We start from the raw sequence: 26,918 nt of genomic DNA, 5'->3' as shown, positions 1-26,918 counted from the left end.
ATATGTATCAGTAGTAATGGCCTAGTTAAATGTTTTCCTTTAGATGATTAGTGCAATTTAATCTGTATGTCATTTCACTGCCTCCCAATGAAAGTTAAACCTGCATTAACGTGGTCAAACAATCAAGAATATCATTAAACAAAAGTTCCTCCCTAAGTATTTCCTATGAATTAAGCAACCATATGTAGAGCTGAGTTACTAACATTTAACCTTGTCTAGTAGATATATTTTGAAAGTTTGAAAGATGTTATTTACAAAAACAATTTACAAAAACACCAAAAACACTGTCCATTGAATGCCTTTATAGAGGGTTCTTTCTCATTCTCTGTCCCTTTTTAGGCCGCGCCAGCATTCGTCCAATGAAAAACATCACAGCAATTGCTGGACGGGATGCTTTTGTTCACTGCCGTGTGATTGGCTACCCTTACTACTCCATAAAATGGTACAAAAACTCTGCACTGCTACCATTCAACCATCGACAGCGAGCATTTGAGAACAATGGCACGCTGAAGCTGACGAACGTGCAGCAGGTGGATGCCGGCGAGTATAACTGCAAGGTGATGGTCCAACCCAACAAGATGGACTCGCAGAGTGTCCATGTTCGTGTCAGAGGTATGTAGTTGTATAAATAACATTTGGTTAAGCTAAATATGCGTGTTTTTTTTTTTCATTACATTGCATTTTGAGCAATAATAATTTGAAAGCTTGCAGGAAACATACTATGCAGCTCTGCAAAACATTTTTTTTGAATATGTTCCCTAGGTAATATACTGCAAAAGATGAATGTGTAAAAGCTGTTACTCAAAAGTTCAATTTTTTCTCAAAAATTAACAGTCGCCTTCACTCTGCACAAGTAAAGTTTTAGTTTTCACAGGTTGAAGACAGATATACAGATTCTGTGTATCAAATTGAATTATTCAGTATAAAGCTGATTTATTATACTTCATGAATCAAATAAGTCACCACAAATTGTGGTGCTGTGGTGGTCAAGCAGGACCTTACCGCCTGTTTTTGGCAACCCAAGAACTGAATTACAAAATCAGTACCACCCACTTATCCTCCCTTTTATTGACTTTTGACTTATTTAGAACTTGTTTATGAATAGTTTCATATCAAAGTCCCATGTTTTGTGTCATAATAAAGCTTCATTTTATAGATAATGTAAATGGAAAATTTGAGGCACGTTCTGGGGCCACATGTGCCTCTAAAAATTGACTGAAAAATAAAAAGACCCACTCACACAGAAAGGCAGGCAGCTATATCCTATAGCCTAGATCTCACCTAACGTCTGATTAAATCTACCTGATATTGCTCAGCACATCAGGGTTTCTAAGTGATTGATCTCCACTGAGATTTTACAGCTGTAGCAGATAATACTAAAAAGAGCTTCCCCATTATGCCCCATTTCCTTCCTTCTGTACAATATGCGCGGTTGTTGTCACTATGTTACACTTGCCATTGGAGCAAAGGAAACGGAGGGGGAGAGAGGGTGAGGGCTGAGGAGATAGTGATGATATAAAGCAACACTTCCCAGTGGTGCTGTAGTGAGCGAGTGCATTTGTTAATTTACTCTGCTCATGCTTAAAATGGGGAAGTGTCTTTGGGGATCCCTGGAGTCCATTATCTCCACTTTGGTGTGAATTAAATAAGGTGCTAAAGTGCTGCTTATTTCAGTATTATTTGAACTCACTGGACACTCAAACACAGATGACTTGTGTTATGGCTGGAGATTTCCCAGAGAATAGAAACACAGGCAATTTGAATAGATCTTATTGTATAACTGTGTCATTATATTAAGCAGCCAAGTTGACTTTGAACACTTGTTTTTTTTTTTTTCTGGATACAAGCTGATCTTGTAATCAGGATGTTAGTCAGGCAGGAAGATAGGTAGTTATGTAGGTCAGTAGATCAATAGATATTGATAGACAAACAAAAAGTTCTGCTTCACTTAGCCTTCTTTTTCCATCAATATGAATACGCTCATCTCAAGGTTCTATTTTTTGTTCTGTTTCTGTGTGCTCTCGTAGCTTTTTGTGCAGAAAAGACAAAATGTTCTAGTCTGAGAATGACAGGTAATTACTGCTGAATGCTTTTCTAGCCAGGCCTTTTATATTCCTTCAGTGACCTCTTTAAAGCAGGATAGTTGGAAGAAAAGGACACAGTACCTGCCACAGAATCCAGCAAGTTAAAATGTTCTTTGAAACTAACAGCTGAAATCATATTTGATATTTGTGTCTTTCTCTCCCCACCCCCTACCCCCTCCCCTCCTGCAGTCCCTCCATACATTCAGCCCTTCGAGTTCCAGCGTTTCACCATCGGCCAACGTGTCTTCATCCCTTGCGTGGTCATGTCAGGTGACCGACCACTAGACATCACCTGGCAAAAAGATGGACGACCAATCCCCGCCAGCTTGGGTGTGACGGTGGACAACATTGACTTCACCAGCTCACTGCGCATCTCCAACTTGACACCTGACCACAATGGCAACTACACCTGCATTGCCCGCAACGAGGCTGCTGCTGTGGAGCACCAGAGTCAGCTTATTGTGAGAGGTGAGAAAACACAAAGGAACAGAGAGAACAAAAGATTATATATCTAATGGCACCTAGTGGACTACTATAATCTGTAGCATGTGTGCAGGATTTCATTTAAAGCAATCCCTGCAGTACTAAACTTCACTTATTAGTTCCTCCTGCCTGGCAGAAGGTAAACTGGTATGAAAACCTGCATACGCAGGCTACCGTATAATAAAGGCCTGAAAAAAAATGTCATTTATCAATGTCAGCTGTTACTTGTGTTTATGTGTATATGCAGTTCCGCCCCAGTTTGTGGTTCAGCCTGAGGATCAAGATGGGATCTATGGGAAAACTGTAACGCTGAACTGCTCAGCTGAAGGCTACCCACCACCCACCATTGTATGGGAGCACTCCAAAGGTACAGCACACATTACCCACTGCATGTGAACCTCCTAGCTACATGAAAAACAAATCACACTTCTGAATTCAAACTCATAACAAAGCAGACTTTAGTCTCCTGAGTTGCCAGGTTGCTCTGCCACTGTGTTCATATCAACATTCATTATGATTGAGTATCACAGACTTTTCTGAAAGATCTGATACATCAGGTTTGGTACATAATAATATGAGATGGATAAATGAATTAATGGATGTAATTAAATCAGTGTTTAACCCTCACAAGGCAAACTTCAGACACATCAGTGTCTTGAGCTGTCCAATGAATCTTTCTTATCTCCACTGTCCATCCCATGAGGTCAGTTTTATATTACTAAATAGCTGCTGCTCAAATCACAGTAACAATGCATATATTCAGAACAGAAACAGATATTAATATAGATTTATGTTTACATCATTATGATTGTTTTATCTCATTTATGTTTCTCAGCTATTTTGAACAGCAGTGATTGAAGTCTGCAGCCTGTCATTTTCAGAGCCCTCTGCATATTTCAGTCAGCAGTTCTCTCCATATATGCTTACTGTACATGTGAAAGGGAAATGTAAAAATGCTATTTTTTGTTTTACTACTCTAATACAAAATATCAAGAAAACAGGAGTGAGTTATCATGTAGCGTGATGCTCAACTACAGTATAGTTTTTTTATGTGGCTAGCTGGACTTGATCTCAGGAAGCTGTCCACAGCTCATATGGCGTGAGTTTCCATTTGCTTCATACACAGCCAGTGCATAGGTGTGAATGTGCACAAATACACACACACATCTACACTGTAAACATAGCCTGGGACCTTGCAGGTTTTCCACCTGCATCATTAGAGAAACATGAGAGAGAGACAGACAGACAAAGACAGACAGATACAAAGAGGCAGGGACAGAACATTAACAGACAAGCAGACAGACAGACAGGCATGGAGGCAGCAGGTGAGTTCAACCACTTGAGTAAGGGAGATGAAGAGGGGCCCCAGGTGTTCGCTCCATCATCCATATAACCAGGGATGAAAGCTTCTCCAACAGAAAGACAATAACCAATGAGGAGTGGTGTGTATGTGTGTGTGTGCATGCACACTATGCCCCATGATCAAAGGAATGAAAGAATCTGATGTTTTTCACCCTTTGATTGGATTTGTGTGTGCGGGTGTGCATATGTGAGTTGACGTGAGACAAGCAGGCCTCATGCCTGATTAGTACTGTCTGATCAGCCCTGATCAGAGTGGAGAGATCAGACTGAGCAGTGTGTGTGTGTGTGTGTGTGTGTGTGTGTGTGTGTGTGTGTGTGTGTGTGCGCGTGTGTGTGTATGTGTGTGTACTCAGCTGTAGTGTTAAAAACAAGCTTTACCTATCTAGAGGGAAGTTGACCAGGCTTCAACTCGGTTTTGTGGGTTTTAGGGGCCTTCCACTTTTTTCCTGACATAAAGAGATATATGTTTTTGCACAGGATAGCAGTCAGACCAAACAGGCAATGAAAATCACTTCCCTCAAACAACAATATCCAGGTTAGGTGGCTTGGGAAGCTATCGTCTAAATTTGTTGTAATCCAGAGTGCCGTTTGTCCATAGAATGGCCGTCTGGCATGCATTAACTGCAACAGAAGTAGCTAAGTGCCAGATGAGTGTCTCTGGGAGATATGGAACAGTAAGTAAAGGTCAACTTCCATTAGCATAACGACTAGCACCATTTGGATATGCAAAATCCATAATTCAAGGGAGAACACCCCCCCCCCCCCCCCCCCCTCTCTCTCTCTGTGTCTCTCTCAGAGCCAGGGGAGCAGGAGCAAAGTCACTTGACCCCTTGCTATCCACAGCCACTTGACTGCATTTTAATTAAAAAGCAAAAACCCACAGCTCAATAAATTGCCTAATCTCTACACGCTAACTTTAACACGAGCTAATGCTACGTCTGGCTCAGTTCACACATGTGTTTAATACTACATGAGCAAGGTGGAATACAGTACTTTCATTACCACAGGAGCAGACCCCATCTAAAGCCTTCAGTGTTGGTGACATACAGATTTATAGCCACCACTGCAGAATGAGATACTGTATTGTTTGACAATAGAGCAAGAGTCATATCATTTTCCATTAAAAAAAAGATAGCTATTAATTACAATGCAGGTCAGAAAATGTCAAAGATGCCAAGTCCAATTATTTCAGCAATACTTCAGTGACGAACTGGACTGTTGAGAATTGGGAGGACTTGTGGAAACATTATGCTGTTAAGATTAAGCTGTCCTTCACTTGGATCTCATCAGTACCATTTAGTGTATGTAGTTGTTAACACTATTTTTACTGGATACTGGATAACTCAACAAACATGATGAATCGTGAGAGTTGGCACACAGACATAAATACTCAGAGAAATCCTTTTCTACATCTACAGTTAACATGTTTGAATCTCACTGTCTTGTCCCAGTGTTGAAGGCCAGCAGAAATGCAAAGCCTCTCTGCTCTCCTTCTGTTGTGCCTGTTGTTCCTCTGCGCCAATCTGCTGTCTTGTTAAACATGAGCATTATGTCTGTTGTGATTGCATCACACCAGCAGCTCGGCCTGCTTCACTGTGCTCAGCATCTGTTTGGCGGTTTAAGGATTTAGGCCTGGTGTTAAGAAACATGTTTACAATCCTCCCTAAATCTGACAGGCTTTGTCATCAAATCTGTAAACACAGACACATGGTCAAATGAATGCACAAGCGCACACTCACACACATACACACTGACACAATGGCGGTCAGCTTACTGTTCAGTGCTGAATTCGCGTTATACAACATAAACTCAGTAAACATATCGGCATTTGTGTACATTCAAATATTCTGTATCAATATCTCTCTATCTTTTCGGTGTCTTTTCCGACCAGGTGCGGGCGTCCCCCAGTTTCAGCCCATCCCACTGAACAGCGGCTCTCGTGTCCAGCTGCTGAGCAACGGTTCCCTGCTGATCAAACACGTGCTGGAGGACGACAGCGGCTTCTACCTGTGTAAGGTCAGCAACGACGTGGGAGCTGATGTCAGCAAGTCCATGTACCTCACCGTGAAAAGTAAGAGCCTGCATTTGATGCGCGATCAATAACATTTGATGGGCAGTAATCATTGTATATTTAATGTCTGGGATGGTGCAGTGACAAGCAGTCCTTAAAAAAGGATTTGCAGCTGTGGGATTTCTCAGACAGCTCCTTTTAAAGTTCATTGGCAAGAAATTAATTTTGTTAAAAATGGAAGGAAGGGAGATGAAATTCAAGAGATTTGACTGACGAGCTGTTCAAATGATGAACTAACTGAGTCTTAGACAGATTCTGGTAGCCAAAGTAGCCATGTAGAGCTTCAGCTATATAAGAAGCACTTTATAAGCTAAGCAAAAATTAAAGGGGTCATGATCCTGTCTTGACATGAGTTAAATTTAAAGTCAGAGTTGCATCAAAACATCCTAATTAGGGAAGATAGCAGGAAACAGTGTGTATCCATGGTCACAGAAACACTAATGCACCAAGAGTTATTTCAGTTATCTTTCTACATGAACATGTGTGTATCTGTATGCAGACAGTGTATCCTGCTTCTCCTGCTGAATGTATGTGTTTTGCGTGCATGCATGTGTGTTCTTACTGTTGTCTTCAGTGGTCAGCATGTTAATGTCCACAACTACAAGTCTCCTGCCTTGAGTGAGCATTAGCATGTAGCTCCCCTCAGTTGCTGAGAGTGGCTCCTCATTTTCACGGTGCTTATATGTGAGTGGGGCTTATTTTTCCTGAGCTAATGTTATCAAACGGGAGCACAAGGCCCCCAGCTGCTGAGCAGCCCCCCACCCCACCCTCTCTCTCTCTGTCTGTCTGTCTCTGTCTCCTCCCCTATATCTTTTCTTCTTTCTCACTTCTCACCACCAAGGAATACACATTAAACTTTACATTTTAAGCGGCTCTGATGGAATGGAAGCTGTAACTGACTCTCATCTCTGATCTCTCTGTATAAAGGGAAGCCAAAGCGATACTTTGTGTAGAACTCTCCTTCTGGAGAAATCAGTACTTGTTATCATTAAGATCAGCTGGCATGTCATGGATATTCATGTGTCACTGTAATTAAGCCTCACAGTGTACAAGGTTGGAAGCTGCCACTGTGTGGAGCTGTCAGTGCTACAGCAGCAGACGGAGACGCGCTCTGTGTTTTCATAGGTCAGTTTGCCGACTGTAGCACCCAGTTGCTATGCAGTAAGTTGACCTACGGCTGTACTAACCTTTTTTTCTTCTGTTTTCTACCAAGCAGAGAGAAAGCACTGCAGCTATAGCAGACTCAACTCTCAGTCGAACATCTAACTGCAAACACTAAACATTGATTTTAAAGACATTATTTATTTTAACTAAATAAAATTGCAAGCAAACAAGCTCTTGTGTCATACAGGGTATTTTAGCTCATCTAACTAAAAAATACATCAGAGAAGTTGCAACTGCATTTAGTTATGATATGCTTGTACTGTATCTACTGAACTCCATTATTCCAACATGAATATGTCAAAGAGAGTCAAAGAGAAGACTCACCATAAACAGGTTAGAGTGAGATGATATAGATGGGTAATCCAATCAGCAATGTTCCTGCACTGAACTACTCCTCATATCTTGTCATTTTCTTGTCCTCTCTGACCTTTTTGAGTTTGGTCTTTTATCCTTTTGTGGGGTCATTTTTCTGTGACAATAGTCAAGAGTATGTAGTCATCCTCATACTAAAGCACTGAGATAGCTAGGCTGGTGTGTGTTGTCCATGGTGTGGTATTGGAGGAGAACAATAGTAACAATAGACATGAGTTAATGAGCCCAGTCTAACCAGATGATATGACCTGCTCTCTGCTGGTGTGTGCACATGAAATTTACACACATTTAAGTTAGATTGACGTAATTTCTTCATTTTTTTCTTTTTCTTTTTTTCTCATGTACCACACTGCTCCACCCTGCTGAGACCCCCTCTACTGCTAGATGCATGTGAGCATGGACATACTAGTGACAGCAGTGGTTTATGTATACACAGTATACCTTTGTTCGTGTGCAACCTGAGGATGAGTGAAAAGTAAACTTAGACTGCATACATGGTTTCAGATTCACTGGTGTTTGTAGTGTTTGTAGTACCATCTTAGAGGACAGAGCGAGACAGAGAGTGTGTGTGAGAGGCTGAGAGAAGGTTGACCCACCGAACACACTCTGCTGTTGCTCAAGGCTTCAATATCATGCTGTGCTCGGCTCTATCAAAGGGAATTTTGACAGCTCTAATACTAAATAATGCAAGTTTCTTTTTTGTAACTAGTATTTATTAACATGAATTGTGAACATGGTTTACTACTTTTATTATTTATATCAAAGACGTGTTCCTTTTCTTTGGATGAATTTACACTTATTTCTGGTAGTGTCATGGAAACTAGTTATGAGTGGTCACTTTTTACTCCTTCATTTCTTACCGCAAGTGAAGAAATATTTTTTATATCAACAACTATGGTTTGTTACTTGTCAGTTAACTGATCCCTTACTTCATACAGTATATATTATTGTGCTGAAAAAGAAACCAAATCATAAAAATAACATTGAACTACTCTGACACACCTGCTCAGTGCCTCCTCTTCTAACCCTCAGGTCCCCTCACAATTATTGCAACTGTAAAATTAATGAAAAAATCAACCAATGCTGTCAGTATTGCCAACACCTTATAATTTTGTCTTGTTCTTCATCTCTGTTAGAACCACAGTTATCTGACTAAAATTGATGCTAAATGTAGAATTATTCCAGTGTTGCGCCAGTATTGTCAAAAACCACAAATAACCAACATTTTTGAGGAATCTGCTACAAGTTTGTTCATTTTCGCTCCAGTAATCAAAGACACCAAAAAATCCTGCAAGCCCTTCATGACATCACCAGACTGTTCCTCCATCAGCAACATTGAATATGATTTAAAACACAACACATGGAGAGTGTGATTCTCTTTTTTGCACTTTGTCAATTTACTCCGCAATCACATTTCTCTTGCAGTGTCATTTAAAACCACTAAGTCATTCATGATTCATTTAGTATTGACATGACATCTTCACAGCTAGAATAACTGACATTACTGGAAACATATATAAGCTCTTTGGGCCTATGATAATACTCTTTGCTGTCTTTCCTCTCCTGTCATTGGCTACTCAGTCAATACATGCTGGCTCAGCCACATGCTTGTCACTCATCAACAGATCACATTTCATGCCCTTTAAACCCCAAACTGTACTCGTACACTTAAGATGCTTTCTATAGAAGTGTACTTACTTGCATGAGTAGTTTGGAAAAGAGAGGCAATTACTGTGCACATATTCACTGACACCACCATGTCCATTTCTCAATGTTTGTGTACAGTCACACTTTTTTCATTTTAAGCATACAGAATGATTGTAACTATACATTCTGCAGGTGTATTTTACTTTTTGCACATGCAATTGAATCCATATCTGTTCTTATTTGTGCATCCGTTTATGGTGCATTGTGTTCATTCTGCTTGCATGCAGCCTGTGTGTGTGTGTGTGTGTGTTTGTGTGTTACAAGATGGTGGAACTCTTGAGTGCATTTCAGCCTCATTTAAATCCATCAATACTTCAATTAGAAGTCGACAAAGGGGCTCAAGGGAAGAGCAGTCTCCTTGTTTCTCAGCTTTGTTTGCACTCTCTGACTGGCTTTTGTTTCTTACATTTTCAGCAATGAGAGAAAGATTGAACAAGATAAATAACACATCATTCGTTTCATTTTATATCCTTGTTCATTTGCTGGCAGCTGTGTGTGTCCTTCAAGTGTCCAAATCCCCCATTACCAACAACAAAGCACGCATTAATTTACCATTTACAGATATTATTTTAGCTTCATGGAATCACTCTGCTAACAAAACAGCTTTAATCCCAGATGGATATTAGAGTGATACATCATATATTTTAATCATTATACATCAGTCTGTGCCGCTCCTCCCTGTGCCTCTGTGCATCTTTTGCTTTGTAAAGTAACAAAAGGGAATCATTCTGTTTGTAATCGCTGAACACATTCTGGGGCTTTAGAGATCTTAAGAGCGTTTAAATGTATGAAATTTTACAAAGCAACTCAATTAAAAAAATGTATAGTAAATAAAAATATCTCAATTGCCAAATTATTTAATTTATTTAATTAATTATTTGATAGTTTACAAAGTTTGTTATTTTTATATTTAAATGTACTCAAGAATAATTATGAGTTCGAGATTCACACCTGCCAAGCACTAAACGTGGGTTGACTTTCCATTTGGAGAGTAAATCTTGCAAGATCACACAGGAAATTAAATGTTTGTACCAAAATTGTCATGTAACAAGAAGTCTTTACCGTGTTTCACTTATGGGCGTGTTGTTACTGGCTGCTGTCTGTGTCCGAGTTTGATGCACACAGGGACAGGGACTTTGAAACTCAGAAATGAATGCTCAAATGGCTGAGGGTTGCTTAAAACTGGAAAAGTTTCTATTTTTCTTTCTTATTTTGTTTTGTTGAAATGCACAAGCCACATCTTTCATTACTTTCTTGGTCTTCTACTATAGCACTTTTACATTACATTTCAAAAATATATCAAAAACACATTAGTTTCTACATAGTCAGATTTTGAAAAATGTTATAATAATTGAATTGAAGTATTATGGCAGATTTCACAATGTTGTTGGACAACAGGTCCCTGGGATTATTTTCAAGTTGTTTTACTGCAGTATTTTTAATATAATGAAGTCAGACCCATTATGCACACATTTTGACCACTGGATTTCCCATTCCTGGATGAAACAGTAGGTTTACTTGTTCCAACATAAGTAGCAAATGTTAGTATGATAGACTAAGTAGCTTGCCTTCAGCTTTATCCTAAATCTTTAAACCTGATATCATGTCCCAAATGGAGTCACCAAGGGCATATTTAAGACATCTTCTACCAGGCTCTCATTTTGTAAAACAAGTCAGCTTTAAACATTAAAAGTCAGCCAGAGACACTGTGTTCAACAATTACTGGCATCGACAATAGCTCAATTTGTGCAGCTGCCCATAGTTATCATTTAAACTGCTTGTTGTCAAGAACAACAAACTTGAATGGCATAACAACATGAATGATAAATCACCTATCAAATGCTTACAAATTTATCCTCATTGTTTAATCACCTAATTGTTTTAGCTCTAATTTCATCTAGAAATGCTTAGATATTTCCACCACCAAGGTAATTAAAGTTGCTGTTAGGAAGCGCCAGTTTCCACTTCATAAATCATATTGTTCAAAGCAGCTGCTGGTTCAAATGGTCAGTCTCATTGTATTACATAACATTTAACCTGTATCATGAGAAGAACCTGACATATGATCAGAGGATCAGACAGAATCCACCTCTCTATGCTTCTTCCCCAGTCTTATCCCTCTGTACCTCCCTTACTTCCTATCTGCACCCTTTGTCTTTGTTCCCTCCCCTTTCTCTCCTTCTCTACCCCCTCAGCCTTTTCTCTCTCCCTTGTCTCCCTTCTTCCCACTCACACTTTCTCCTCTACACGCTCGTGTTTTATTACCAGGCCCCTGTAATATCGCTGGATATTAAAAAATATACATCAACCGAGCAATTATGGGCTATCAAAAAGAATAGGTTTAGCCCCGGGCCCTGCAAGTGCTGCACTGTAGATGCATGGAGATGAGATGAGGAGAAAGCGAATGAGTATGCTTACCTAAGTCCAGGCCACTGAAACACAACAAAGATCAGTGGACATTGTAGAACATTTTAGACACTGCCGTCTATATCACATAGTAGGCATCTTGAATAGATGAACCTTTAGCGTGTTTCATACACACACACACACACACATGCACACAAGGTCAAAGACAGATTGTAACATCACACATATACACAGATGTATTCATAACTGCATATTCATATACAGGAACATACTGTACACACACATACACAGACAAGCATGTGCTCATACATGCAAACTTAAATGACAAATTCTCTAATGCACATGTGATTTAATAGAAAAACATGTACACACAGAACCTTGCGTGTTGTCATTGTTCGCCCTTTCCCAAGCTCTTGATGAGCAAACACAAGCTTTGTCATTGTTAAGCTGCACTGCCAAGGCCTCAGACTTAGATGGAGAAAATAGTCCCTGTTAAAGAGCAATAACATTTAAAGAAGGGGCTGAGAAGACTCTTTTAATAGGACTCACTTAAAATTCATAGTTGCTATGCAAAATAAATCAGCGATTTCCTGCACGGGGGCAGTGGGAAAGGGGATGATGGTGTGGGGAGCAAGGGAGAAGGAGGGGCTGTGAGTGAATAAGAGATGAGGTTTAAGCGTTGGCAGTCCCAAGTCTGACACATTCCATCATGTCGGGGGTGGGCGGGGGTTGAGAGTGCATGTGCACACACACAAGCACAAAAGCCTGACATTTGCACACAAATACACGTACACAAAGCACCCCCATCGGATTCCTTCTGGCTGCATCAAAGAAGGAAATGTACTGTGAGAAATGAGACAGAGAAACATGTTGAAGGAGTCTGTGTTTGTTTGTGTGGGGGTTCCTGCATGTGGGATTTGTGTTTGTGTGATTGTACTCTAACTTAGCATAATGTATTAAAGCAGCATGGCCAGTAATTGCCTATTAACTGGTACCAGCTTAAAGACATTTCAAAGACAAGTTTGAGGGCATTTAAAATCAGTGTTGCCATCATATAGTTTTCCCCTTATTTTTTGCCATGATAGCAGTATTGGCTCCAGGGGTGCCAGTTTTGGTCTGTCCGTCCTTAATCAGTCTACCACTTTGAAAATGAATTGGTACAGATTATCATTGTGCCCCCACCACTCTGAGATTCACAGTTTTGGTTTGAAGTGAATTGTTTAGACAACTTGTGGAAGTATTGCTGTGAAATTTTGTACAAGAATGGGTGAGGTTTGACACATAAGGGCAATTCAAACACTGTCAGGCATGTTGCCATTCACACAAGTGCAGTGTAATAAATGATTCATTATAAATTCAAGTACTTTAATTGACTTGTGATTGTCTAGCCTTCCTGGCACTCTGAGCACAGGCAAAACTGTGGCAGACTGGCGCCTGCGTGAAGCCAAAACAAATGATTACAGAGTTATCTGCAAACACTGTCTGACCAAGAGGAATACTGTCTATGTGGTGAGGCATGTGTGTATTTCTAAATTGTGTCTGTGTTTGTCAGTGCTTCTGTTTTGGTTTGCATCTGTTTGTGCATGTGCATCCCTAGGATTTTTTTTTTTTTATCTTGTCAGTGTGTCTACACTTGCATACTGTACGAGCGTGCAGGGCCAGTATCTCTGTATTTGTCTTTGTGTATTTCTGCATGTGCATGGGTTTGTGTGTGGCTGTCATTATTTGTGCGTGTCTGTATAAGTTCGTATATGCGTGTGTGTCTGTGTGAGACAACGGCACGGCCAGCAGACTTGTCTGCTGTGTATGAATAATCAAAGTGGTCTCTCTCATCACTAAATCATCGCTGTCCTGGTGGGAGCCTGAGGAGGGAGATGGAGTGAGAGAGCGAGGGAGAGGGATCATAGTTAGCGCTGCAGGGGTACATGCTCTCTCTCTCTCCTCCACCGTGTAGTGTGGCTGAGATGTGTCATGAGCACAAGTCTTTCCTGCTCTCTGTGCTCGCCCACTTAGCTCCCCCAGACACAGGAGCTCTCATGCACACACATTCATACATATGCACGCACAGTGTAACACTCACACCCATGCACACAGACACATTATTCAAAAGTGTACAGACATTCACACACTGACTCAAACACGCATATTGCATCTCTTCTTGGAAGAGAAGGCCTCCAACCTCTACTACCCTAGTATCTAGCACATGTAGCTTCCACTGCTGTCCTTTCCAGTGACACAGTGCTCACCATTCAAATTTACATACAAGTACTCCTAACAAACACGGTGGTACTAAACCTTTGCTTGTCTGATTTTAATAAAGATAAACTGGTTAATCCCTCAGCAGAAAATCAGCAATAGTCTTAATAGTAGGAAAGCTGCTCTAATCAGTATTTTTATGTTTACAATGTGCCATAATGACACAGCCACAGAGAGTCATCACCTGATGCTGTTCTCAGCGATTTGTTTTGGCTTTCTGGCCCACAGCTTTACTCTTTAGATTCGCTCTCACCATCTGTGTCATTTAAAGCAACAGCAGGCAGGTGCCCAGCAACAAACAACAGACAAAGGTAGTCACTGGCTGGTGTATAAAGTGGAGCTTTTAGTCGCTACAGAGCCAAATATTCCCCTCCAGTGGAATTCAAACCAGATCTGAAAGATAGTGAAGGTAAACACGAACAGGACTCAAAATGAATGATGGGGTTGCTTTATAGCTGCTGGATGTGTAAATAATGTTTGCTAACATTTTTGTCATATCAGCCTTTTAGGGCGATAATACATCAGTGTTCTGTTTATAACTTGGTTCCACTGCCCAGAGTGGCCAAAATGTCAAATGTAGCTTTAAGTAATTTATGAAGCAAAATCACTGCAAACTGAATATCATTGGGTTTGGAGTGTGGGTCAGAAAGAACAGTGGATTCCTGTGTTAATTTGTTCTTACAAATTTTGTGCTTTGACTCATTTAGAACTCATGTTTCAAGTTTATTAGCCTTCACACAGCAATCATTTGTCATTTGAATTGTTTTGCCTGCATTGTAATGTCTTTAACATTCATTAAGACAATGTCCTTAATGTCCACGGTGATAGAGATCAGTGTATATATTCAGTCTGCTTAAATTGCAGAAGGTGATATGGTGTATTTCTATTCAAGGGCTTCACATTTTTCATCATTATTCTGTGAAAAGCACCTGAACATCTCAGTTAGCATTATAATCAGTTAACAGCTTCATGCAAGTAGAGAGAAAAAGACAGAAAATGTAAGTATGAGTACAGACCGTGAGAAGTCTGGATGTGAGACATTTATAACAGACACTCGTTCTGCTGAACGACAGACACACACGCACACACACACGGACTAGATGTGGTGCTAATGAGCCTGGTGTGCGGTTACGCCGTAGAGCCAGACCGGCTCCATGCTCAGACCGATGGGAGTTCAGTCAGGAGTCACCGCTTTCTTCTCCCTTCCTCCACCTCATCCTCAGAAAGCAGCACGTTATCGTTTGCTGTCACTATCAAAGCAGGCGCAGGCTTACCTGAAGGGCTCCATTTCAGTCTCAAAGTATTGCGGGAGACAGGTAGACTCAAACATGAGTTCATGATGCTCTCTGGAGTGTTTAAATGGTTAGCATAATTGTCAGAGAAAAAAAGAGAAGGAGTTTCCTCAGCATAAGACAAGAGACACAGTTAGAGAATGCATGTGTGCTCTGCTTTTCAAAGTATAATTTGATTTCTTACGTTTTGGAATAAAAACATTAATATGTAGTACAATGAAAGCAGTTATTTCCAAAGTGGTGCTTGGCGCAAGAGGAAGTAGATACACTGGTGTGGATGAGTTGTTTGATATTACATGTTCAGCAGCAAATGTGCATAAAACAGCAAAACACCTGAATGTTTTAACTGAAATCATTGTCTCATTGTCTTTTTATTTTCCCTCCATACATTTCACTCCTCCTCCACTCTTCCCCTAAACTTCTGGCTCCTCTGTCTAGTCCCAGCCATGATCACCTCCTACCCCAACACCACTTTGGCCACGCAGGGTGAGGAGAAGAGGATGAGCTGCATTGCTCATGGGGAGAAACCCATCATGGTGCGCTGGGAGAAAGAGGAACGCATCATCAACCCAGAGACCAGCAGATATGTGGTCACTGTCAAAGAGGTGGCCGACGAAGTCATCTCCACGCTGGTGGTGAGCGCTCACTTTCATGGGAATGTAAACAAAGTTGTCATTTTTTAAAATCAATTCTGACAAATGGAAAGCAGAGAAGGAAGAGAGCAGGAAAGCCATGGGGGGGGGGGGGGGGATCAGGCTCAAATATGTTCCCACATTCTTGAAATCTTCAAGTAGAGTATAAAATATTAATCCATTTCTATTCAGTTTAATGGTTATTAAAACACAGTATGAACGAGTACATGTGTAATACAGTAATGTAAAATCTTGAAGAATATGTGTCGTGACGAGGTTTTGCTTGACAGCTTGTGCTTTGTCCCCCTCTCTAGTAAAGGATAAAAATACAGACGTAATTTTAGATTTCTGACTGACAGGTCAAATCACCCGCCTTAATGCCCTGCATATGGTCTGTGTCTCTGTAGATTATGCCTACAGTTCGTGAGGACTCAGGTTTCTTCTCCTGTCATGCTATCAACTCCTTCGGTGAGGACCGAGGCATCATACAGCTGACAGTGCAAGGTAAGGGCTGCCATCGTCTCAAGTCACTTTACCGTAGGTGCTTCTTCATGGGTTCTCTTCGGAAGAATACAATCATTTATTACTCATATCATTCATTTATTAATTTAATTGCTGCACGGTGTGACTCCTGGTCTTTAGAGTCCTAACCACAATGTCTCACTGGGGAAATAACAGACAGAGTTAAACCAATTCATCTGTCTGGTTTGCCTGCCATCCAGTTCTATTTGTGGACAACCACACTAACACTCAGCTGTGTTCACACTTTTCCGCAGAACCACCCGACCCTCCAGAGGTGGAGATCCGGGAAGTTAAAGATCGAACAATAGCTCTCCGCTGGACAATGGGCTTTGACGGCAACAGCCCCATCACGGGATATGATATTGAGTGCAAGAACAAATCAGGTAGACACAAATTCAAGAAATAATCATGTCTTTGTAAAACAGTTTAATTGTCATGGTTACACAGTAAGAAAGAAATGAGAAGTGTTACTATCTATTACGAACAGTTTATGCAAGTCCTCCCCCTCTCTCTCTCTTCTAGCGTCATGGCTATCAGCCCAGGTAACCAAAGATGTGTCACCACAGCTCAACCAGGCCACCATTATTGACCTCCACCCTTCCTCCACTTACAACATCCGTATGGTCGCCAAAAACATCATTGGCAACAGCAACCCAAGCAATGAGCTCACCATCACCACTGATGAAGCAGGTTACTGAATTTCTCATGATGCAAAGTACTGTGGAAACACGCTTGCATGACATTTTAAATGCATACACTGTTTCACATTCAGAGCAAAACGTTTATTACAAAATTAGGTCCTCAAAAAAATATATTCTTGAAAAGGTTCTATCTGGAATCATTTTCCCCCAAAGACATAATAAAACAGTCTTTAAAATTGTTAATTTTGCTCATTTTAATAACTGGTTAATTTGGCGCTGTCGTCATGATGTATGGTAATGCCTAAACTCTGCTCTGTAGACAGTTGACACTGTATGAATGCTGGCTCAAAAGAAAGTCCTCATCTGTAGTGTCCATTTCCTCCTGGCTCTCAAACCTGTTGAGTCATCTTTCACACAATTATTTAATGATTGTTTTAAATGGAGGCCATCATCTTTTATGTCTAGGGAAACACATCAGTTATCTGTTGCTTTTAGTCAGCCCTATCCATGTTCACTTATCTTCTATTGCCTATAATGATCCCCCCACAGGCCTAGCAGCACATTAAAACACCCCATTTTACTGGATTCATTACTAAAAAAAAGAGTCATAAACTTCAGATGTATCTATTTCTCACCTTATTTTAAAGGTTAAAGTTGATGATGTTACAAGTTTATTGTAAATCATTATTAAGTTATGATGGAAACTACAAGAGAGAATGAGAGAGAAAGAGAGAACATGAGGGTAAATGCATCCTTTAGTCAACAGCACCATCTAGTGAAACTGGATGGAAAATGAAAAATAAATTGCTCTCTCAGTGACAGATCTTCTTTTCTGTGTGCACACCAGCACGCAGTAATATTGCATGATGTGCTTCATTTGCAGCTCCTGACGGCCCTCCACAGGATGTCACTCTGGAGCCCACCTCCCCACAGAGCATCAAAGTTTCCTGGAAGGTAAAGTCCAAAGGTTTTTTTTTTTTAATTTTTTATGAGCTGAGGCACTGAAATAGATAACAGCGTGCTATAACCTGGAGCTGAATAAAGACTAAAACAGTAAACATGATGAAAGTACCTGAAAGTATTGCATGGGGTTAAAACCCTTAGAAAAAGCAACTGTGACTGTGAGCATATTTGTTTGAGTTATGGTTTCTTGTATAAGCTGTGATAGTTTGAAGATAAGTTTTTGGCCATTGATTTTTGAAATAAATAGCTGAAATTAATGATATTTCATATATAATAAATAAAGTGAAGATGCACAGCCCAGAGAAAATCTAAATCTTCAATATCAATTTTCTGTATGATGAGTGGTTTACTAGGGTAAAATATTTGGATAAAAGTCACCGCAGCTCAGGAGTTATGGTCTTCTAACCGTTTTCGTGTCTGTTCCTTGTCTTGCAGCCTCCTCAGAAGCACCTGCAGAACGGTGTGATCCGTGGCTACCAGGTGGGCTACAGGGAGTACAGCCCTGGTGGGAGCCACCAGTTCACCATCATCAGCGTGGACACCACAGGAGACACCACGGAAAGCATCACACTGGACAACCTGAAGAAGTTCACTCAGTACAGCGTGGTGGTGCAGGCTGCTAACAGGGCGGGCACGGGGCCATCCTCACAGCAGGTGGTCACCAAAACCCTGGAGGATGGTAAGGAGGGGAAGGAGTGTGAGGAGTGTGATGTGTCACATATGTGTTACTGTAAATGTCCATTTGCCCTTGTGTCCATGCTGAGAAATTTGTACACAGTTTATTGGGTTCTTACTTTAAAATAGCAGTTTTGGATTTGAGTTTTGAACCAAATTTGACTCCACATCCTTCCTGCAGTACGAATGCCTTTTAGATATTGCACCACGGCTCACATGAGAGCTCTAATATATTCTTGTGAAATGGCTCCCCTCTACTGGACATTTGTTGAATTACATCATTCAAACATATGCTTGATGTAATGTGTGATGAAGATATTCTTGTGAATAATGTCATTCACTTGGGTGCCCTTTTTTTGTATTGCCCCCTTGTTGTTACGGTTTTTTTTTGCACTTCATACATATTACTATGGTTTGTAGTACACACACTTTTGTGACCAAACCACTTCCACACCATCAACTTCCATTTTGGAACAAACTCCACAGAGCAGCTGGTAGCAGTGTTACTTAAATGTTCAGCCTTTAAACTGTATATGATGTAATGACAGGGTTTTGCATTTGATAATATTAATATATATAGTTTCTTAAGGTCTGTGGAGTTTGAGGATGCAGTTATCAATATTTGTGAAATAATAAGCAACTACAACATTAAACCATTTCTGAGTTAAACATCACTTTGCAGTAAAGACTACTCTGTTCTCTCAGTAACAAGAAGAAAAAAATGCAACAATTTTATTTTTAAATATGCTACAAAGGTGATTCATGTATGTATGTCTTTCTTGTGGCATTCAGTGAATTGTCCACAGGGGTACTAGCTCGGATCGTCACGACTATTGCCTCTCCATTAAGCCTCCACTCTTACCACTTTTTCTCCTCTGGTGTCTGATAGTGCCGTCTCGGCCTCCTGAAAATGTCCTGGCTGTGGCAAAGTCCCCAGAGATCATCTCACTCTCCTGGATGCCTCTGCCCAGAGAGGCTCTCAATGGAAACCTGCAGGGATACAGAGTCATCTACTGGGCCAACCTGCCTGATGGAGGTACAAACATCAACACACCTCGTTATCATTTATAAACTGAGGTAGTTCATTGTCATTGCTAGTTAACACTTTAAGTCAGCTGATTTGTCATTAATGTTGGGTTGGTTTTTTTATTGCTGTTGCTTGCCGTCATGGTTCATCCACCAGGGGAAGCTGTGGTATTATCATGCTGACACGTGCTGTTGAGAGTTCCAGCCGTGGTGTAAACCGGATAAGGCTATTGATGAGACGCTGTTTTGTTTTGTTTTTGATGAAAGTGTCATTTTCAGCAACTTATTTGCACTTACAAAATGTGTTTTAATTTACATAATAGGACAGAGAGAGAGGAAATGAGAGAGAGAGGAATATTTTTCTCTTGAATGTATGTTGTATAGCTGTGATCCAACCTGCAGTCTGGCTGGTCTCCATAAATAATTCACGATGCAATAACTCAGTGAGGCCCAATGCCTCAGCTCTGAGTGACAGGACATGAGGCAGGAGAGGACTGGAGAGGAATCTGAGCAAAAATGAAGAGTAAACCTGTTTTTTGCAGAGGTTAAAACACTTCATTATGCAGAGTAATGCATTGGTAGACTTGAGTCAAATTTTAGCTTTCAACACAGGTAACCCATAACTGTTGCTGGTATTAGTATTCGTAGTAATCAAGCTTCATACCACAGTAGTGAGTACCGGTTCTGATACCCAGGCTTATTAATGTGTCTTTCCTCCTGCGTCAGAACTGGGAGAAATCAGGAATGTGACCACCAATCAGCCATCTCTGGAACTGGACGGTTTGGAGAAATACACCAACTACAGCATCCAGGTGCTCGCCTTCACCAACGCTGGAGATGGTGTCCGCAGTGAACAGATCTACGTCCGCACTAAAGAGGATGGTATGACACATCACACCAGTTATAACAAGAAATAACACACTCAAATACACGAGAAATGTCTATAAAAGCACTACTGAAAAACATGCAGCACAGCAACAACAGACTAAAGGATATATGGTGCCGTGTGTTGGAGGAATACTTATTGCCCACTTAAAACCTCAAATTTTCCTGACCTTTTCCAAGATAATTGTACAGGCTGGAGATATTTGGTCTGCTTATGCTTTACACAAATAATACACCACACAATGTGTTTCAGTGTGATTTATACATATGGCAATGTAAACTAAAACTCCTTATGTATGTATATTCTGTATGTTTATCTTTTTCTCTAGTTCCTGGTCCACCAGCGGGGGTTAAGGCTGCAGCCTCCAGTAGCTCTGTCGTGTTTGTCTCCTGGCTGCCTCCACTCAAACTCAACGGCATCATCAGGAAATACATCGTCTTCTGCTCCAACCTGCACCCGATGGTAATAGCATTTGTATGCCAAGAACATTTTACATGATCTTTTTCCAATTTCCATCCCAATTTGTCACAGCCTATCCAGTGGTCTTGAGTAACTCCAACTTCAAAACATGGCAGAATGACTTCTATCTGCTGGCACTCATACTGCACAAAAACATGAATCGAATCATTTGAATATTAAGTGACATTTCTCTGGACACTGCTGCTAAACGGTGATACAGTGATCTTTCCTCTCTCTCTGTTTTACAGGTGATGAGTGAGTTTGAGGCGTCTCCAGATGCATATTTCTACAGGATCCCCAATCTGGCTCGAAACAGACAGTATAGTATCTGGGTGGTGGCAGTGACGGCTGCAGGCCATGGCAACAACAGTGAGAAGATCACAGTAGAGCCTCTGGCCAAAGGTAGACCACTCTCTCCAAGCTTTAACCTTTTTAACCTTTGTTTGGATTCGTATAGTTACTCGCATTTAAAACACAATTAATACTAAGTAGAGAGCACTTCGTGTCTTGTGTTTTACAGTTGATGAAAGTATTTAGACCACAAACAAAATGTGTGTTTGTGGTGTTTTCAGCTCCAGCCAGGATTCTGACCTTCAATGGGACAGTGACCACTCCCTGGATGAAGGACATTGTTTTACCCTGCAAGGCTGTGGGAGACCCGCCTCCTACCATCAAGTGGCTCAAAGGAAAGTAAGTCCCAGACAAATCATCACGTAGCACTCCTCAGTACAGACGGTACAGACAGCACAGACTCAGTTTCAAACTTTCATGGACAACTGTAATAACAGTTCTCCTAACATTGTTTCTGTCGTTCTCCAGCACTAACGGAACACCTACACCTGTCCTGGTGGATGGGCGTCGTAGTGTCCACGGCAACGGCAGCTTCATCATCCGCACAGTGAAAGCAGAGGATTCTGGGAACTACAGCTGTGTGGCCAGTAACAACTGGGGGTCAGACGAGATCACACTCAACCTGCAGGTCCAAGGCAAGCAGTCAGACAGGAGTTAAAATGTATATTTTCTTTGAGGTCAAACAGATGCAAGGTTATATAATGTTTCTTAGCCTATCAGATCTCTACTCACTACATTTCATATATCATCCTGCGTAAATTATCATTCTACCTTGACCAGGAGTGTGGTGTCCCAGGAGGGGTCACAGTATTGCTTATCAGAAGGCACTAAATTTTGACCAGGAGACGTGAGACAGTGTAATGCTAATAATAACCATGCAGTGAAATTTTGTCTTTTCCTCAGTCCCTCCTGACCAGCCACGCCTTACAGTAACCAAGACTACCACCACATCAATCACACTGTCATGGATACCAGGAGACAACGGAGGGAGCTCCATCCGAGGTGAGAGCGACACACCCACAGTGGACAGTTTGGTGACAATTTAATGTCATATACACACATACAGTATATGCTTCAACTGCATACACCAACCTTTCCATAACAAGTCACCTCCCCTGCCTTTTACTTCGGTCTAACAGTCCGGTTGTTGCTCCTTTTTCTCATTAGCTGGTGGTCGGGCTGAACACTCAAATCCTAAACGGTAGATTAAAAAGCAGCAGGGAAGATTAGGCCTGTTCAAACGAACGATTAAAGTACTTCATCCTAACGAAAACGCAATCACAGTCAGATGATTTGCAGTGATTCATCACTGATACTAATCAGGGGCCTCCTGTCTTTGGAGTTGTAGGCACTATAAAAGCTGTCCACGGTACCTTCTCTGTGATATTTGTTTTGCTTCCATGCTCGCAGCATCATCCATCACCAAAATACACACACAGTAAGCTTGCAATTGTCTATTTTTAGCCAAGCTTGCAGCGTTCTCTAGGGAAGGCAGTGCTAGTCGGTCGTTGTGTCCTCAGGCTGTTGCAATAACATTTTGTCTCAATAACTATAACTGATTAACTGAATAATGTTTGACTTTATTGAAGGATGAATCTTAATCATATTAGTAGTCTCAGATTTTTCTTCTACTTTCAATAAAGTTAAGTGTTGTTAACTGGAGTGCTGTGTGGTATCCATAGTTGTTATAGGCAACTCTATGCTATACTTGGCTTATCATTCATCTCTGGGTCAGTTGAAATAAAATAAATTAATTCTTAATACTTGCATTTTGCTCAGAATGATGAGTGTATGAAGATCAAAATGTCAGAATGTAACTTGGATCTAAAATGGTCAGTATGTACAGGATGAACCTGTTTGATTTCGATAAAAATAGATAAAAAAAAGAACAGCAAAGTTGTCTCATCCAACATTACAGTTTTGTGTTTTGGTTCATCACAACCATGCACAGGGCCATAAGTGTGGTCATGTATTGAGTCTTTTATTCTGTCTGCTCTGTTCAGTCCTAAAACAAAATTTTATCTCTCAAGCACCAACAGTTGAAAGTAGCACTTAAATATATGTGCATTCATATAGAGATTTCTGCAGTAATAACAGACTTGTTTTAATATTTTTTGTATTAGAGGAAAGATAAATAATTTATGTGAACGAGTACTTATCGGATCTTGTACCTCTCTCATTTTTCACCTCTCCCCTCTCTGCCTCCCCAGGTTACATCCTGCAGTACTCAGAGGACAACAGTGAGCAGTGGGGCAGTTTTCCCATTAGCCCCAGTGAACGTTCATACCGTCTGGAGAACCTGAAGTGTGGCACCTGGTACAAATTCACACTGACGGCCCAGAATGCCGTGGGGCCTGGGCGCATCAGTGAAATCATTGAAGCTAAGACCCATGGGAAAGGTAAGTAGTGTGGCACTGGGGGAATGAACTTGTTTATTGCATTTTGAGTTTTGAGTCTCAGAATCAGTCAAAATGCACTCCTGTAGCATTGATCTCACTCCTGTGAGATCATTCGAAGCAAATTTGTTTGGGGTTGATTTTCAGATACTTTGCAGTTGTTCTCTAATAACTATGTGAGGTAGAATGAATTAAAGTAGGTATGGGGATATTTGCTTTTCGCAGTTACGGAAATTTGATGACTTTGCTTTCATTGATCTTAAAAGCTCATAAATCAAAACTCCTGTTCATATTCCTCTGAGCTGGTTGACGAGTGTTTATATAAGATTTGACGTTTTTCATGTCCACAAAAGTTGTAATGTTGGTTGACTTTGAAACTTTTTGTCTAACTCTGATATAAACTGTGAGATGTTGATCACCTTTTCTCTCTGTCATCTCCTCAGAACCACAGTTTGCCAAAGAACATGAACTCTTCACCAGCATCAACTCCACCCGGGCCAGACTCAACCTGGTCGGCTGGAATAATGGCGGCTGTCCAATCACCTCCTTCATACTGGAGTACCGAGCAGTGGACTCGGCCACCTGGACCACTGCCCAGCGTACGTCGCTGACCAAGAGCTACATCCTGTACGACTTGCAGGAGGCGACCTGGTATGAACTGCAGATGAAGGTCACCAACAGCGCCGGCTCAGCAGAAAAGAAGACCACGTTTGCTACTCTCAATGCTGATGGAAGTGAGTTTGAATCTGGCAGACAGATGTGGAGGATGATTGGATCAGGATGGAATAGAAATCTCAGTGGCAACTTAGTGGTAAATTAAGAAAAGTAATAAAATGTCCCTCCAAACTGAGAATGTGTCCAAATATGTCAGCTTAATTAGATTAGCCTGCACAACTTTGAACAGTAAATATAAATATGAAGACCTACAAAAATCATTTGTTCTTCTTTTTGTATGCTGTGATATCAAATCTCATTTAAGGCGAAACAAAGAAATCGGCCAGAACTGAAGACTAAAGTTCTTATTTTTTTTAATCAATACAACATCAGTTACAGCAGTACTGTAGCCTTTCTTTGTAACTCTCCAGGGCCACAGTGTTTCAGAATGAAGTTCCATTATGCAGTTCTGCCCTGCAGTACAGTTTGTGCTTTAAGAGTGTTTGTGAATATGACAGTTTTGTCAGCCTTTGAACGAACTGACAGGTGTTCTGACAGCTCTGGAGAGGGAGTAAAAAAATGGGGATGGTCTTCAGTTTATGCACTCTTCTCTTCAGGCCATGGTGTAGCTTTAGTTGCCTTGGGCTACAGATTGTGTCAGTCATACACAAAGAAAGTGTATAAGCTGCAAAGGAGGATAGGAGGTGGTGAGAGCTCTGTGGTGCGCCACTCATTAATTTCCTTTGAAGAGTTTTGCTGAGACGTGTAAGCTGCCCGTCATGATGTTGTGATTGGATGTACTTACGCACATGTGTGTGTTTGTGCGTGTGTGGATGCTGTTGTCAGTTTGACAGTCAGTCTATCGCTCAGCTCAGCTGTTGAGCAGCAGCCCAGGAGACTGACAGCACACATTCAGTCTCCCACAAACCTGGTGCCTCAGCTTCTGTGTGCTATGACAAATATGTTTAAACGGTGAGATTAAATGAATGCAGGGCATCAGGAAAATCATTCACCATTTCTGTGAACATCAAAATAATCAACCAAAATCAGTAAAGTATGGGTGGGTTTGCTACCATCGGCCAATTGTTTTTGTTTTGTTTTGTCTGCATGGCTTTTCCCCCACAGTTCCAACGAAATGAAGGTCAGGGCAGGTTGAGACTTGGAGTTGCCTGTAGATGTGTTTATCATTTTATCCTATGTGTTGGTTCTCTCTATGAAGCAAGTGTGTGCCAGGAGAGGCTCCAGACTGCTGTGGCCCTGTTCAGAAAATGGATGGCTATTTATGCTAGTAATATTAAAATGAAATATGAAATGAAATATGCATACCTCAGGTTAGACACTCAAAAAGGGCCTAAATTACTTTTCTAATGTATGATGAACAGACGGAATTGCTTGTTAAATTAATATAAGAAATGCAGCATAACAGTTTGTTTTTAGGGATTACCACAAAATCTGCATGTAAAAAGCATGCATGTGGAAAATGTTCAGACTTTAATTCCTCTGCATTTCATCCCAATAATCTCTGACTGTGCTGAATAAAAATGACTTTTTTTCCCACCACTTACTTGCAGGAACCATTGTTTTTCAACCATGCTATTTTAGTGTTGCACATTATTATTTGGTGTTGCATAAAATGAGCAAAGTAACGTGGCTTAGAAGAAATGTTCTGCATAAACAGCAAAAAAACTAAAGATTATTTAATAAAATGAGGATGTCATACCTAATGTAGAGTCAGGCTGCAGAACTCCTGATGATCATTCAGATGAGGCTCTCGGTGTACAAGTATTCATTTTTCAAGTGTCCGAATGTGTTTATTTCCAAAGGTACCATTCCTCCCCTGCTGAAGAGAGGAGATCCCATCTCAGACAACATGTCAGGCAGTGGTGGCCTGAAGATGGTGGTGACCATCACCTCTATTCTGGTGGTAGCTGTACTGGTCTTTATCATGCTCATGGTGCTAAAGAGGAGAAGGAGGGAGCAGAGGCTCAAGAGACTCAGAGGTGAGTTGTACATCAAATTCTGGTTTATGTTGTGCACTATTCATCTCATTCACGTCAAGTAAAAATGCATGTTATCTGAATAACAACAAGAAAACTGCATTTGCATACATACATGTTGATACACTTACATATGTTCAGTTGGTGAGCCTCACATGCTCACAAAACACATTTATAAGCACCCAGACTAAAGAAAAGCATGATTTAAAATCTTTTGACACTCAAATGGATCTGACTCAAGAAAAACTGAGTTGAAACTTCAGTAACTGTCTCTTCAAACATCTTTATGTTAATTTGTCCAACTCTCTTACATGTTTTCATCGCCTTTTTGTAAGTGGATTTGTCTGTGATTGTAAAGTAGTTCCACCGCTGTAGCTTATCAACTATAACAGTGCTATCATGCTATTAAGCACTTCTTTGCTGACTTCACAGATGCCAAAAGCCTGGCAGAAATGCTGATGAGGTATGTACGCTTAATTTTAATTTATACTAGCTGTTTTCCTTCAAGCAGCGAACATAAATCACAGTGTAGCCCAGAGTTACAGTCCCCATCAATCC

At 40.8% G+C, this 26,918-nt stretch overlaps 1 protein-coding gene across 4 annotated transcripts in view; it reads left to right on the top strand.

Moving 5' to 3' along the window:
- Nucleotides 1-26,918, top strand: part of dscamb (Down syndrome cell adhesion molecule b) — a 123,699-nt gene that overhangs the window by 85,064 nt on the left and 11,717 nt on the right. For 3 of the 4 annotated variants that reach the window (XM_046390268.1, XM_046390267.1, XM_046390269.1), the window contains 21 exons: nt 340-612; nt 2,274-2,552; nt 2,815-2,934; nt 5,821-6,000; nt 15,597-15,793; nt 16,198-16,294; nt 16,567-16,695; nt 16,835-17,002; nt 17,837-17,907; nt 18,352-18,595; nt 19,481-19,627; nt 20,344-20,499; nt 20,832-20,965; nt 21,211-21,364; nt 21,535-21,652; nt 21,782-21,948; nt 22,217-22,315; nt 23,524-23,712; nt 24,153-24,443; nt 26,187-26,363; nt 26,793-26,823. In XM_046390268.1, the coding sequence (XP_046246224.1) occupies nt 340-612; nt 2,274-2,552; nt 2,815-2,934; nt 5,821-6,000; nt 15,597-15,793; nt 16,198-16,294; nt 16,567-16,695; nt 16,835-17,002; nt 17,837-17,907; nt 18,352-18,595; nt 19,481-19,627; nt 20,344-20,499; nt 20,832-20,965; nt 21,211-21,364; nt 21,535-21,652; nt 21,782-21,948; nt 22,217-22,315; nt 23,524-23,712; nt 24,153-24,443; nt 26,187-26,363; nt 26,793-26,823 (3,421 nt within the window). Of the gene's footprint in view, nt 1-339; nt 613-2,273; nt 2,553-2,814; nt 2,935-5,820; nt 6,001-15,596; nt 15,794-16,197; nt 16,295-16,566; nt 16,696-16,834; nt 17,003-17,836; nt 17,908-18,351; nt 18,596-19,480; nt 19,628-20,343; nt 20,500-20,831; nt 20,966-21,210; nt 21,365-21,534; nt 21,653-21,781; nt 21,949-22,216; nt 22,316-23,523; nt 23,713-24,152; nt 24,444-26,186; nt 26,364-26,792; nt 26,824-26,918 lie in introns of those variants that run through there. The other variant, XM_046390270.1, reaches the window with a different exon arrangement.

Source organism: Scatophagus argus, chromosome 5 (assembly GCF_020382885.2).
Source record: "Scatophagus argus isolate fScaArg1 chromosome 5, fScaArg1.pri, whole genome shotgun sequence".
In the NCBI taxonomy this organism is placed as follows: domain Eukaryota; kingdom Metazoa; phylum Chordata; class Actinopteri; family Scatophagidae; genus Scatophagus; species Scatophagus argus.
This window is presented reverse-complemented; position numbering and strand designations above follow the sequence as displayed.